Raw genomic sequence first — 14,344 nt, forward strand, 5'->3', positions numbered from 1 at the left:
ACTTACTTTTTTTTCTTAAAAACTGCATTGTTGGTTAAGGGCTGTAAGTAAGCATTTCACTGTAAGGTCTACACCTGTTGTATTCGGCGCATGTGGCAAATAAAATTTGATTTTATTTGATTTTATTTGAGTTGTTGTGTTGTCTCAGAGGACAGTTACTGTTAAGAGGGTGTTTGTTTGTTTGTTTTCCCGTGCCCTGTGTGTGTCGTCTATGTGTGTGTGAGAGAGAGTGTATGAAATTGTGTGTGCGAGTGTTTGTGTGTTTATGTGTTTTGCTAGGAGACAATACAAAAACAATGACAACGCTCCTCAAGATGTCATGTGTAATCAGTGCCTCATAAACGCTGGCGTACGTGACACAACAGTATGCTAGTCCTACTGGCTGGCTGTTATGAGTTTACTGTAATTAATTACATTTGGGACCCAACAAGCCTACAAGGGAGTGTTTTGCAAAAAAAATGTAATTAGCTATCCACACTTCTGGTGGAACCAGGGACGGGTTTTGAAAGCATCGGATGATTATGATTATGTTTATTCAATATTGAATATATTCATACCTGTCCCAATTGAGATAAACCATAAATGAATCAACTAGCTACTGAACAAATGAAGGCTGTTCTAACTGTCACCTTTGGCATCTCTGCTCCTCTCTGGGTTTTAACTACACTCATTGATATGATCTATAGGAATCACTGTGGAGTATGATGATTACCTTTAGGCGTTATCTTATTGTAGCCTATACTTCTCTGAATTTATATTTGACACGTGGTGTGAGGCAAGGTTGTGGGTCGAGTCCATTTCAATTCAGCCAATTCAAAAAGTAAACTGGAATAGAAATTCCCAAAATTGACTGAATCAAAACAGAATTGACCCCAATCCTGGTGTGAACATGAAGAAAGTAACACAGACTTTAAGGGAACTGGAAGAATACTGTCATGACTTAAACACACAAATACTTGTGAAGCCTTTATTATACCATCCGTCACAGTGAGCAGGTTAACTTCTTGGTGTGTAGAGGAATGGACTGACTGTGAGTCTGATAGTGACACACTGCCTACAGTAGCTTCAATACAGTGCCTTAACAACCTTGGTGGTGAACTGACTATGAATGTGATTGTGACACACAGAGAGACCGGTGGTACGGTGACAGACTGGTGGTACGGTGACAGACTGGTGGTACGGTGACAGACTGGTGGTACAGTGAGAGACTGACAGAGAGACTGGTGGTACAGTGAGAGACTGGTGGTACCGTGACAGACTGGTGGTATGGTGAGAGACTGGTGGTACAGTGACAGACTGGTGGTACGGTGACAGACTGGTGGTATGGTGACAGACTGGTGGTACAGTGACAGACTGGTGGTATGGTGAGAGACTGGTGGTACGGTGACAGACTGGTGGTATGGTGAGAGACTGGTGGTATGGTGACAGACTGGTGGTATGGTGAGAGACTGGTGGTACGGTGACAGACTGGTGGTATGGTGAGAGACTGATGGTATGGTGAGAGACTGGTGGTACAGTGAGAGACTGACAGAGAGACCGGTGGTACGGTGACAGACTGACAGAGAGACTGGTGGTACAGTGAGAGACTGGTGGTACGGTGACAGACTGGTGGAATGGTGAGAGACTGGTGGTATGGTGAGAGACTGGTGGTACGGTGACAGACTGGCGGTACGGTGAGAGACTGGTGGTATGGTGAGAGACTGGTGGTACAGTGAGAGACTGGTGGTACAGTGACAGACTAGTGGTATGGTGAGAGACTGGTGGTATGGTTAGAGACTGACAGAGAGACTGGTGGTATGGTTAGAGACTGACAGAGAGACTGGTGGTATGGTGAGAGACTGGTGGTACAGTGAGAGACTGGTGGTACAGTGACAGACTAGTGGTATGGTGAGAGACTGGTGGTATGGTTAGAGACTGACAGAGAGACTGGTGGTATGGTTAGAGACTGACAGAGAGACTGGTGGTATGGTTAGAGACTGACAGAGAGACTGGTGGTATGGTTAGAGACTGACAGAGAGACTGGTGGTATGGTGACAGACTGGTGGTACGGTGACAGACTGGTGGTATGGTTAGAGACTGGTGGTACGGTGACAGACTGGTGGTACGGTGACAGACTGGTGGTACGGTGACAGACTGGTGGTATGGTTAGAGACTGGTGGTACGGTGACAGACTGGTGGTATGGTGACAGACTGGTGGTACGGTGACAGACTGGTGGTACGGTGACAGACTGGTGGTATGGTTAGAGACTGGTGGTACGGTGACAGGCTGGTGGTATGGTGACAGACTGGTGGTACGGTTAGAGACTGGTGGTATGGTGACAGACTGGTGGTATGGTGAGAGACTGGTGGTACGGTGACAGACTGGTGGTATGGTGAGAGACTGGTGGTACGGTGACAGACTGGTGGTACGGTGACAGACTGGTGGTACGGTGAGAGACTGGTGGTAGGTGAGAGACTGGTGGTATGGTGAGAGACTGGTGGTACGGTGACAGACTGGTGGTACGTGACAGACTGGTTGTACGGTGACAGACTGGTTGTATGGTTAGAGACTGGTGGTACGGTGACAGGCTGGTGGTATGGTGACAGACTGGTGATACGGTTAGAGACTGGTGGTACGGTGACAGACTGGTGGTATGGTTAGAGACTGACAGAGAGACTGGTGGTATGGTTAGAGACTGACAGAGAGACTGGTGGTATGGTTAGAGACTGACAGAGAGACTGGTGGTATGGTTAGAGACTGACAGAGAGACTGGTGGTATGGTGACAGACTGGTGGTATGGTGACAGGCTGGTGGTATGGTGACAGACTGGTGGTACGGTTAGAGACTGGTGGTATGGTGACATACTGGTGGTATGGTGAGAGACTGGTGGTACGGTGACAGACTGGTGGTATGGTGAGAGACTGGTGGTAGGTGAGAGACTGGTGGTATGGTGAGAGACTTGTGGTACGGTGACAGACTGGTGGTACGGTGACAGACTGGTTGTACGGTGACAGACTGGTGGTATGGTTAGAGACTGGTGGTACGGTGACAGGCTGGTGGTATGGTGACAGACTGGTGGTACGGTTAGAGACTGGTGGTATGGTGACATACTGGTGGTATGGTGAGAGACTGGTGGTACGGTGACAGACTGGTGGTATGGTTAGAGACTGACAGAGAGACTGGTGGTATGGTTAGAGACTGACAGAGAGACTGGTGGTATGGTTAGAGACTGACAGAGAGACTGGTGGTATGGTTAGAGACTGACAGAGAGACTGGTGGTATGGTGACAGACTGGTGGTACGGTGACAGACTGGTGGTATGGTTAGAGACTGGTGGTACGGTGACAGACTGGTGGTACGGTGACAGACTGGTGGTACGGTGACAGACTGGTGGTACGGTGACAGACTGGTTGTACGGTGAGAGACTGGTGGTAGGTGAGAGACTGGTGGTATGGTTAGAGACTGGTGGTACGGTGACAGACTGGTGGTAGGTGAGAGACTGGCGGTACGGTTAGAGACTGGTGGTAGGTGAGAGACTGGCGGTACGGTGAGAGACTGATGGTAGGTGAGAGACTGGCAGTACGGTGAGAGACTGACTGACAGCGACACCCAGAGAGAAGAGGAATAAAAAGAGATGACTAACCTAACCCACCTGAGCTCGGCTCACAGGGATCAATGTCCTCGTCATCGCTCGGACACTCCGCAGACGCCACCAGCAGATCGTCCGTCGTCTAGAGGGAAGAGAGAGAAAAAGAGAGGGTTAGGAATGAGAGAAGGGGCATTTTAACAGTATAATAATGAAGAACCCCAGTCAAACCGGTCATGAACTGTTTTCACCCCTTCGATCCGGCAGATGATAACGTAGTATTAAAGGGATAGTGCGAGATTCTGGCAATTAAGCAGTTTTTTCTACTTACCCAGAGTCAGATGAACTCATGGATACTATTTTAGCATGCTAGCTGTACCGATAGATTTCGAGTCATTGTTGTAACTATATTTAGCATTGGTTGCGAAACTACCTCTAACTTCCTACATACTGGACGCAGATTCATAAAAATGGTATCTATGAGTTCATCTGACTCAACCAGAGAAATAGAGTGATGAGGAATAGAGAGAGAGAGAGAGGAGAGGCATTTTAACAGTAAACTGAGATATATTGTTGTTCCAATCCACACCTCCAAACCCATCACACTATCAATACCCTAGAATCTAAAGGGTTTGATTGAAGAAATCAAGAGAGAAAGACGGATTAGAATGGAACCCTGGAAACTCATACTGCTTAGCTGGGGGATCAAATACAGTTGTAGTCGGCTAACGGCCACAAAAGCAGCTGCTGCAATACACTGCTACCCAGGCGACACCACTGTCCTTACAGAAATTAGATTTGATTATCGAGGAACAATAGATGGTAAAGTTCATAGCGCAATTGTCAACTCAAACTAAGCTCATACTGAGGCACAGCCAGTGTGATGAAACAAATAGCCCTCCAAGGGATTGTTTAGTGCCATCACCAAACACCACTGACATTTAGAGGGCACAGACTGGTGGCAGCTTAAAAAATAAATATGGAAAGCCCAAAGAGCAAACCTGTCTACAAAATCATTATATAATTTATTTTAGGTGCCATTTCCTTTTACTGTCTGTTTGACTCAATAGAGATTTGACAAAGTCAAGCAATGTTAAGAACAAACTTGGTGGAAAAGGTTGGGATGTAATACACTGATCCTATACTCTTTGTTCAACCCTCACGACTTACTGCATCCAACACCCTAGGTCCCACACCCAAGCTCCCACACCCTAGGTCCCACACCCTAGGTCCAACACCCTAGGTCCCACACCCTAGGTCCCACACCCTAGGTCCTTATCACCCTGACAGACTAAACCAAAGACAATAGCACTGACTCTCAGCGAAATCAGGAGAAAAGGGCAAACAAAAAATAGACGACCGTTGCCGGGTAGAAAGTGAAAAGTGAGTGAGGTATAAAACATTATGTTGCAAAGTTATTTTATAGTCTAGCCCGGGGCAGTCTGATCAAACCATTGCAGTAAAGGTTGTTTCTTTTGAGGCATAGCAGGCAGGCAGCATGGTTAGACTGCAGTGAGCTCTAAAGGAGTGTGTGTTTGTGTGTGTGTGTGTGTTTGTGTGTGTGTGTGTGTGTGTGTGTATGTATATACAGTGCCTTCGGAAAGTATTCAGACCCCTTCTCTTTTTCCATATTTTGTTATGTTACAGCCTTATTCTAAAATTGATTAAATTAATGTTTTTTCTGATCAAGCTACACACAATACCCCATAATGACAAAGTGAAAACAGTTATAAATAAAATAAAATGTGCTAATGTATTACAAATAAAAACAGAAATACCTTATTTACATAAGTATTCCGACCCTTCGCTATGAGACTCGAAATTTAGCTCAGGTGCATCCTGTTTCCATTGATAATCCTTGAGATGTTTCTACAACTTCATTGGAGTCCACCTGTGGTAAATTCAGTTGATTGGACATGATTTGGAAAGGCACACACCTGTCTATATAGGGTCTCACAGTTGACAGTGCATTTCAGAGCAAAAACCAAGCCATGAAGAAAAAGGAATTGTCCGTAGAGCTCCGAGACAGGATTGTGTCGAGGCACAGATCTGGGAAAGGGTACCAAAACATTTCTGCAGCATTGAAGGTCACCAAGAACACAGTGGCCTCCATCATTCTTTGTATTTTTGTATATTTAGAATGTAGGATTTTTTTTACCCCTTTTTCTCCCCAATTTCGTGATAGTCTTGTCCCATCGCTGCAACTCCTGTATGGACTCGGGAGAGGCGAAGGTCGAGAGCCATGCGTCCTCAGAAACATGACCCTGCCAAGCCGCACTGCTTCTTTACACACTGCTCGCTTAACCTGGAAGCCAGCTGCACCAATGTGTCGGAGGAAACACCGTACAACTGGAGACCGTGTCAGCGTGCATGCGCCTGGCCCGCCACAGGAGTCGCTATAGCGCGATGGGACAAGGACATCCCGGCCGGCCAAACCCTCCACTAACCTGGACAACGCTGGGCCAATTGTGCGCCGCCTTATGGGTCTCCCGGCCGCATCTGGCTGCGACACAGCCCGGGATCGAACCTGGGTCTGTAGTGACGCCTTAAGTGCTGTGATGCAATGCCTTAGGGCGCTGCGCCACTCAGGAGGCCGCCTCCATCATTCTTAAATGGAAGAAGTTTGGAACAACCAAGACTCTTCCTAGAGCTGGCGGCCTGGCCAGACTGAGCAATCGGGGGAGAAGAGCCTTGGTCAGGGAGGTGACCAAGAACCCGATGGTCACTCTGACAGAGCTCCAGAGTTCCTCCGTGAAGATGGGAGAACCATCCAGAAGGACAGCCATCTCTGCAGCACTCCACCAATCAGGCCTTTATGGTAGTGGCCAGACGGAAGCCACTCCTCAGTAAAAGGCAAACGACAGCCCACTTGGAGTTTGCCAAAAGGCACCTAAAGTATTCTCAGACCATGAGAAACAAGATTCTCTTGTCTGATGAAACCAAGATTAAATTCTTTGGCCTGAATGCCAAGTGTCATGTCTGGAGGAAACCAGGCACCGCTCATCACCTGGCCAATACTATCTTTATGGTGAAGCATGGTGGTGGCAGCATCATACTGTTGGGATGTTTTTCAGCAGTAGGGACTGGGAGACTAGTCAGGATCAAGGGAAAGATGAACAGAGCAAAGTACAGAGAGATCCTTGATGAAAACCTGCTCCAGAGCGCTCAGGACCTCAGACTGGGGCGAAGGTTCACCTTCCAACAGGGCAATGACCCTAAGCACACAGCCAAGACAACGCAGGAGTGGCTTTGGGACAAGTCTCTGAAAGTCCTTGAGTGGCCAGCCAGAGCCCGGACTTGAACCCGATCGAACATCTCTGGAGAGACCTGAAAATAGCTGTGCAGCGATGCTCCCCATCCAACCTGACAGAGCTTGAGAGGATCTGCAGAGAAGAATGGGAGAAACTCCCCAAATACAGGTGTGCCAAGCTTGTAGTGTCATACCCATGAAGACTCGAGGCTGTAATAGCTGCCAAAGGTGCTTCAACAAAGTACTGAGTAAAGGGTCTGAATACTTATGTAAATGTGATATTTCATTTTTTTTATTTTAGACATTTGCAAACATTTCTAAAAACCTGTTTTTGCTTTGTCATTATGGGGTATTGTGTGTAGATTGATGAGGAAAAAACACTATTTAATCCATGGTAGAATAAGGCTGTCCCATAACAAAAGGTGGAATAAGTGAAGGGGTCTTAATACTTTCCGAATGCACTCTATGTGTGTGTACAGTATGTGTGTGTGTGTGTCTGTATGTGTGTGTGTGTGTGTGTGTGTGTGTGTGTGTGTGCGTGTGTGTGCGTGGGTGCATAATGCAGCATCAGAATCACAGCAGGCTCTGTCTACAGGTCCTGGTTAATATACTGTTCATCTCTTACAGAACCCTGTTAGGAAGGTTTACCTTCAGGGTTAGCCTTGGGCTGTGAATGTGGTGGAGGCTTCTGCTTATTGGTTCTCTGTACACATGCCGTTTGACAAGCTAGTTAGCTATGAAGGTTGCACTTACTTCAACAGGATTTAGGTTATTGTGATACGAACTACCAAATCAGATCCAAAGCACTCCAGAAAACCGCTATGAAGTGAAGAAATATGCGAAAGTATACAAATAACCTCCAAAATAATGGATTGAACATAGGATTTCAACCAACCAAGGGTGTAATGCTGGTTGTTCATCTCGAGATGTTCTCTTTTGGTTATAAATTACAATAGGAACCGAACACGGCTGGTTAGATTAGCATTGATGTATCCCTAGCAAATTACAGGTGATGTCATTGATCACTGTCCCATTTTCTTCCATAATGTGTTTTCTTTGTCACTGTAATGTAATTTATACAATTTCAAACATGACCTCACCCACGTCTTCAAGTCAAGTAGTAGATCAGACCTGTCTAATATAGAACAACAAACCATGTTCATATGACCTTTAAGTAGCTAGCAGACCAGACCAGCTGAATATAGAGCAACAAACCATGTTCATATGACCTTTAAGTAGCTAGCAGACCAGACCAGCTGAATATAGATCAACAAACCATGTTCATATTATCTTTATGTAGCTAGGAGACCAGACTAGCCAAATATAGATCAACAAACCATGTTCATATTATCTTTAAGTAGCTAGCAGACCAGACCAGACACATACACTGTAGATCAGTGTAGGCTGCTGAGGGGAGGACAGCTCATAATAATGGCTGGAAAGGAACGAATGGAATGTCATCAAACACATGGAAACCATGTTTGATGTATTTGATACCATTCCACTGATTCCGCTCCAGTCATTACCACAAGCCTGTCCTCCCCAATTAAGGTGCCACCAACCTCCTGTGCTGTTTATCAAGATCAACCAACCCTGCTCTGCTTAGAGAGTTGTGGCAGAGAAAGAGAAGGGCCAGGGTTTTTGTTTTTGGTATATTTGAGCTTGATGATTTCTTTGTCTAATGTCATCCATAACATTTCTAACATGACCTAATTCACGAGTCTTCAAGTAGCTAGCAGAACTGCTCAGAGGTTTGTGGCAGAGAGAGAAAGGAGAGGCCCGGGTTGTTTTGTTTTTTAGTACATCTGTGCTCGGTGAGGCTCGGTGAGGCCTGCCTGGGAAAGTCTTCCAAATGTAAATATACAGTGTCGTCCCAGAGTCGGTCTGGCCAGATGGCAGAGCCAGCGGATCAAGGGAATGCCACATTCATCACCGGGCCGATGTGATTTGTTTTTCCTGGCGGGGGATTCCTGACACTCCCCCTCCTGCAGCTACACTGAGTAGGCACCGACAGACAGAGATCAATACATCTCCCTCGCTCTCTCTCGTTCTTTCTGTTGTTCTTTCTCTCTCTCTCTCTCTTGCTCTCTGTTTCTGTCTCTCTCTCTCTCTCTTGCTCTCTGTTTCTGTCTTTCTCTCTCGCTCTCTCTCTGTCTCTCTCTGTGTTTCTCTCTCTCTGTCTCTCTCTCTGTGTTTCTCTCTCTCTCTCTCTGTGTTTCTCTCTCTCTGTGTTTCTGACTGTCTGTCTGTCTCTGTGTTTCTGACTGTCTGTCTGTCTCTGTGTTTCTGTCTGTCTGTCTCTGTGTTTCTGTCTGTCTGTCTCTGTGTTTCTGTCTGTCTGTCTCTGTGTTTCTGTCTGTCTGTCTCTGTGTTTCTGTCTGTCTGTCTCTGTGTTTCTGTCTGTCTGTCTCTGTGTTTCTCTCTCTCTGTGTTTCTCTCTCTCTCTCTCTCTCTCTCTCTCTCTCTCTCTCTCTCTCTCTCTCTCTCTCTCTCTCTCTCTCTCTCTCAATTTCAATTACATTTCAATTTAAGGGCTTTGTTGGCATGGGAAACGTATGTTAACATTGCCAAAGTAAGTGAAGTAGATAGTAAACAGAAGTGAAATAAACAATACAAATGTCATACAGTGTTGTAACAGTCTCTCTCTCTCTCTCTCTCTCTCTCTCTCTCTCTCTCTCTCTCTCTCTCTCTCTCTCTCTCTCTCTCTCTCTCTCTCTCTCTCTCTCTCTCTCCCCTACGTAAATGGTGCTTCATATGAGGATAATCCTGTACATTGTACTTCATGGCTGTATGACCAGAAGAACATGTAATATTGTACTGTATGTTCACTAAATATCACATCTCAGTTCTCATCTCAAGTAGTGACAGGGACAGTGTCGATGAATGTCAAAGTACTGACAACCATCAGCCAGTGATGGTGTTGAAAAGATATAGGATATAGTTTTCCTACCATATGACACATCTGAACCAAATCAACCAATCTTTGACCCCATCTTATCTAAAGCATTAGCCTTGGCCTCTCATACATAGATATCTTACACCTGAAACAGAGGTAAGCCCGTAAAACAAACCATAAATGAATGCACATGCCACTAGGCACAGGTATGCCAGGTCGGATTAGTGTGTAGGTCAACATTTTGATGCGTTCTTGACCCAGTCAAAATCCAATAACATTACAGATTCATGGTGTGGCCTCTCTCGCACTCTGATTCTCTCTCTCAGAGACCTGTTTCCAATGGCAATCTAATTCAGACTATGTGAGGGGCTTACAAAAAAAATTGTGTCACTACTGGGATGAAAACAGTGGCAGTCCCATGACTGCAGTCCCATGCTATGAAAAAATAAAAATAATATATATATATATATATATATATATATATATATATATATATTTAGATGGCAATGCGAGGACATAATTGGGAAGTAAAATACATTATTTATTTTTTACACCATATTGAAGATACCTCAACCTGATAATTGGAGGGTACACTACACTCTCTCCACCTTTAACCACATTACCATGCTAACAGCATCGCACCCCAGTCAAACACACTCTAGTAGACAAGCATTGGAGCAGCCAGGTAGTAGTCCATTCATCTCTAGTGTTTCCAAAGTGTTGAAAGTAAGGCCTCGGGGCAGGTAGGGGCTCGTTCATCTTGTGCTGCAGCCTAAAGCGCTGAAGGAAGCCATGTTATATAATATAATATTATATAATATTATATATTATTATATTATTATATTATTATATTATATATGTTCTAGGGTAGTTTAGTGCAGTGTAGGTACTGTACAGATACACATCATTAATCTGATCTAAACTATAGGCTTTGCTTGGGGCAGATGCAAACATGTCCCAGACCCTGTTGGCCAATTACACAAACAAAATGCACTGAGGAAGGTTCAGGGTAACACGTTACTTAACCGACAGGTAGAGTATGACAGATTAGTCAATGACTACTGACAAATGTTCAGCAGCATTACAGTACTAGTGGTAGCTGGTGGTAGTTCACTCCACCAGTGCTTGTGAAAGGTAGAATATCACTGGAACATACTGCAAATGGGAAGGGAGATGCAAAAAAGGATATAGGCTAGATATGCCATCTCTCTGAATATCTGTCTTTTCGTCAGCTATTCCAGATACTTATGGTGGATTAAAATGCTCACTATATGAGACATCACCATGATGTCACAATAGCAAGCAAATTTAGTTCCGGGTGGAAAAAGTTGCATTCTGTGCATGGTTCTCTGCATGGTTGTGCTCTGTATTTACAAATCAGTAATCACATAATGTAGTTGACAGTACGGTAAGGAGCCGGCAAAGTTGACTTTCCAACTAACATGAACCATTGTAAATGTCACAGTGATATTTAATTGTGTAATATCTAAATTATTCAGCAGATGGCGGTAGTGAGACAAACCTGGTAGCTAGATGAGTGAAACAATTCTCAAATAAAAATGGCAATGATTACATGTCAACATGTAGGCTATGGCTTATGCCAGACAAGTAGCTAGCTAAGCTAGCTAGTACACTTCCTGATAATCTTGTAGCCCCAGCTCATCAACTCACATATGGCAGGCTATGGAACCATTATCGGAATTGGGTAAGGAAATATTTGTGTGCTGATGTAGCTACCAAGCCAGTTTATTAATTGAAAACGAGGGTTGTCTTTGCTTGCTAATGTTACATGACCAACATCTGCATTCATCCATGTGTGCTGGCAAGATAGCCAATGCAATGGCTGAGGCAGGGATATCTAGCTAGCTAGCTACCACCCACTGGTTGGCAGTTTGTGGTCATTCGGTGTTCAAACAATAGCTAGAAAATAACTAGTTAGCTAGCTAGCTAAGTAGTTGCGCACTAGAGATGGGCTAGCTAACGTTAACTTGCTAGCTACTCCAACCCTGTAATTCACGAGTGTAAGTACAGATGTGGGATATTAATTTGAGCCAGTTTGCTACAGCAGGAAAATAATCCAGCAGCAACAGGAAATTAGAATTATTATGTGGATTATAATTAATGGAATTTTTTTGTAGGGGTTGATACATTTTTCATAAAGGAAAATCATGTCTAAAATTTCTAAGTAGAAATTACGAAGTTCAGAAGCCTTTTTAAACTTCAAATACACTCCAAGTTTTATATTTCCTGCATTGCAGGAAAGTTATCCTGCAATAGGGTGATCAAATGAAGATCCTACATCTGTAAGTACTACCCAGTGAAGTGGACAGACTGGTGTGCCACACAGTGTGAACACAGGTGTTAGAAGTGAGGATATCGACTGGCTTTGGCCTCTGACACTGATTGAGCCATTCAAACTGATTTGAACCTGGAAGTCTGACCTGACTCAGCCGGTGGAGAGGTCGTCATTCCTTCAGCTCTGTCACGCTCCTGTTCGATCCAAGAAGATTGATCATGCTTTCCCTTAATTGGACTGGACTGGCCTGGCTGCCTGGCAGTTCTGACTGTCTGCGTGTGGTCTGCTTTCTAGAGGACTACAGTCAGCATTCCAGCCTGCCCGGCCCAGGTTATCTACAACCTCAACACGTGCAAGCATGCACACACATGTGAACACTGCTGACTGCCATTGCCCCACAAACCCCCATCTTTGCTCTTAGTAGATATGCCACACAAGAATCTGCCTCTCACAATTAAGGTAGACGACTATCAAACAAGGGATATCCAACATACCATGATATCAAACATGCCTCCATCTCTTCTCTATAACGCAGCAGCGGTGTAGGTACTGTATATTTTAAGAGATAGCCTTGCTAACACATCTTATGAATCCTTCCTCTGAACAATTTGTTTGTCTCCTCCACCTCTCTACTTTTCCAGCTTAACAATACAGAACAGGGGGAAGCTGGTCCTTTGGGAAAGCTTGGCTGAGTGCTGGGTGCTGCTATAGCTCATTGGTTCTGTAGCAGGAAGAGAGGTGGAGGAGACACCTCTGTACTGTTTGTGTGTGTGGTGTGTGTGTGTGTGTGTGTGTGCGTGTGTGTGACACCTTCTCTGTGATGACCTGACGGTAGTGTCAGCTCGTTTCTTTCCCCCACATTGTTTTCTCTCTGGTCTAATTTGATGAATGCTCTCTGGCACACAAAGTGTCTCTTTGGAGACGGGCTGAAAGTCAGCAGGTAGGACGTTGAAGACATCTGAAGGGTAGCATCCCAAATGGCACCCTATTCCCTTCAGAGTGAGCTACTTTCGACCAGGGCCCATAGTGAATCCCATAGGGCTCTGGTCAAAAGTAGTGAACTATATAGGGAATAGTGTGCCATTTGCGACGCACTCACATTTTTTATCTGAAGCTCTATGCTATCCTCTCTTTCATCGCTCTCTTCCCGGGTAATGTATCCCACAGAGAATACTGCTGTTTCCTCGCTTGCTCGCTGGCTGACTGTTGAGCTTTTGTTTTCAGTGTTCTTCTCATTTTTTCCCTGAAAGGCTTTTCAGATTTACTGTACGATCAATCTAAGCTACTGTACATTTGGGGAATTGGGGCAAAATAATATTGCTTATTTTCAACAATATAGATGCCATTTTAAGAAGCAAAGAGGGTCAGAATATATTGCTAATAAAAGATGCACAATAAAATAAAACACAATTCCCACCAATGCTCCCTCCTTAACAGTAACAAGTGCATCATAATGAGGACAACAGCAGAGATGTCAATTATGAGCTCCTGTGATCTCCTCACAGACAAATCAAACAACAGTAAAAGCAGAAAGCTGATTGGTCATCAGAGAGCTGTGTGTGAGTGTGTGTGTGTAGTTTCCTCTGCATTATGGCATCGTGGCCAATCTGTGGCCTTGTTATTTTGCTCCCAATACTCGTCCGTCTCTCTCTCTCTCTCTCTCTCTCTCTCTCTCTCTCTCTCTCTCTCTCTCTCTCTCTCTCTCTCTCTCTCTCTCTCTCTCTCTCTCTCTCTCTCTCTCTCTCTCTCTCTCTCTCTCTCTCTCTCTCTCTCTCTCTCTCTCTCTCTCTCTTCTCTCTCTCTCTCTCTCTCTCTCTCTCTCTCTCTCTCTCTCTCTCTCTCTCTCTCTCTCTCTCTCTCTCTCTCTCTCTCTGTGTATATACTCGGCCCTCCTGCATTTTATTGATTTCATACTTAGCAGAATGCGCCTGACCAGTAGTCCTGGCAGATGGCAGATGCTCAACCCTGGCCTAGTACTGTACACATACACACGAACACGGACATGGACACACACACACACACACACACTGAATACTGCTCCATGGGATGTAGACTGCAGAACGTCTTTGTCTTGGCTCAGAGAACAGCTGTTCTGCTTCTCGCACTGCAAATGATCCATAATGGAAGATAGTAGTGTCTTCAGAATAACCAACTTCTCTGGGATCTGGGGAACTATAGTGACTCTCTGAAACGCCTCGGCCCTTTTCTACAGTATAATCTCTCCTATGCTGTCTCAATCAGGTAGCTAAGCATCACAAATAATACACACATAATTACCATTCAAATACGGCAGAGCTGGAATCATTATTAGATCGTGTGGTTTGAAGTTACATGTAC

The 14,344-nt window shown here is 44.9% G+C and overlaps 1 protein-coding gene across 1 annotated transcript in view; it reads right to left on the reverse strand.

Moving 5' to 3' along the window:
• LOC311100893 (neurexin-1a-like) overlaps window positions 1–14,344 on the reverse strand; it is a 393,788-nt gene that overhangs the window by 22,926 nt on the left and 356,518 nt on the right. Inside the window, exon 24 of the mRNA XM_084141884.1 lies at window positions 3,632–3,710. Within this exon, the coding sequence (XP_083998010.1) occupies window positions 3,632–3,710 (79 nt within the window). The remainder of the gene's footprint in view (window positions 1–3,631; window positions 3,711–14,344) is intronic.

This window comes from Coregonus lavaretus (genome assembly GCF_964263955.1).
Source record: "Coregonus lavaretus genome assembly, chromosome: 25".
Taxonomy (NCBI): Eukaryota; Metazoa; Chordata; class Actinopteri; order Salmoniformes; family Salmonidae; genus Coregonus; species Coregonus lavaretus.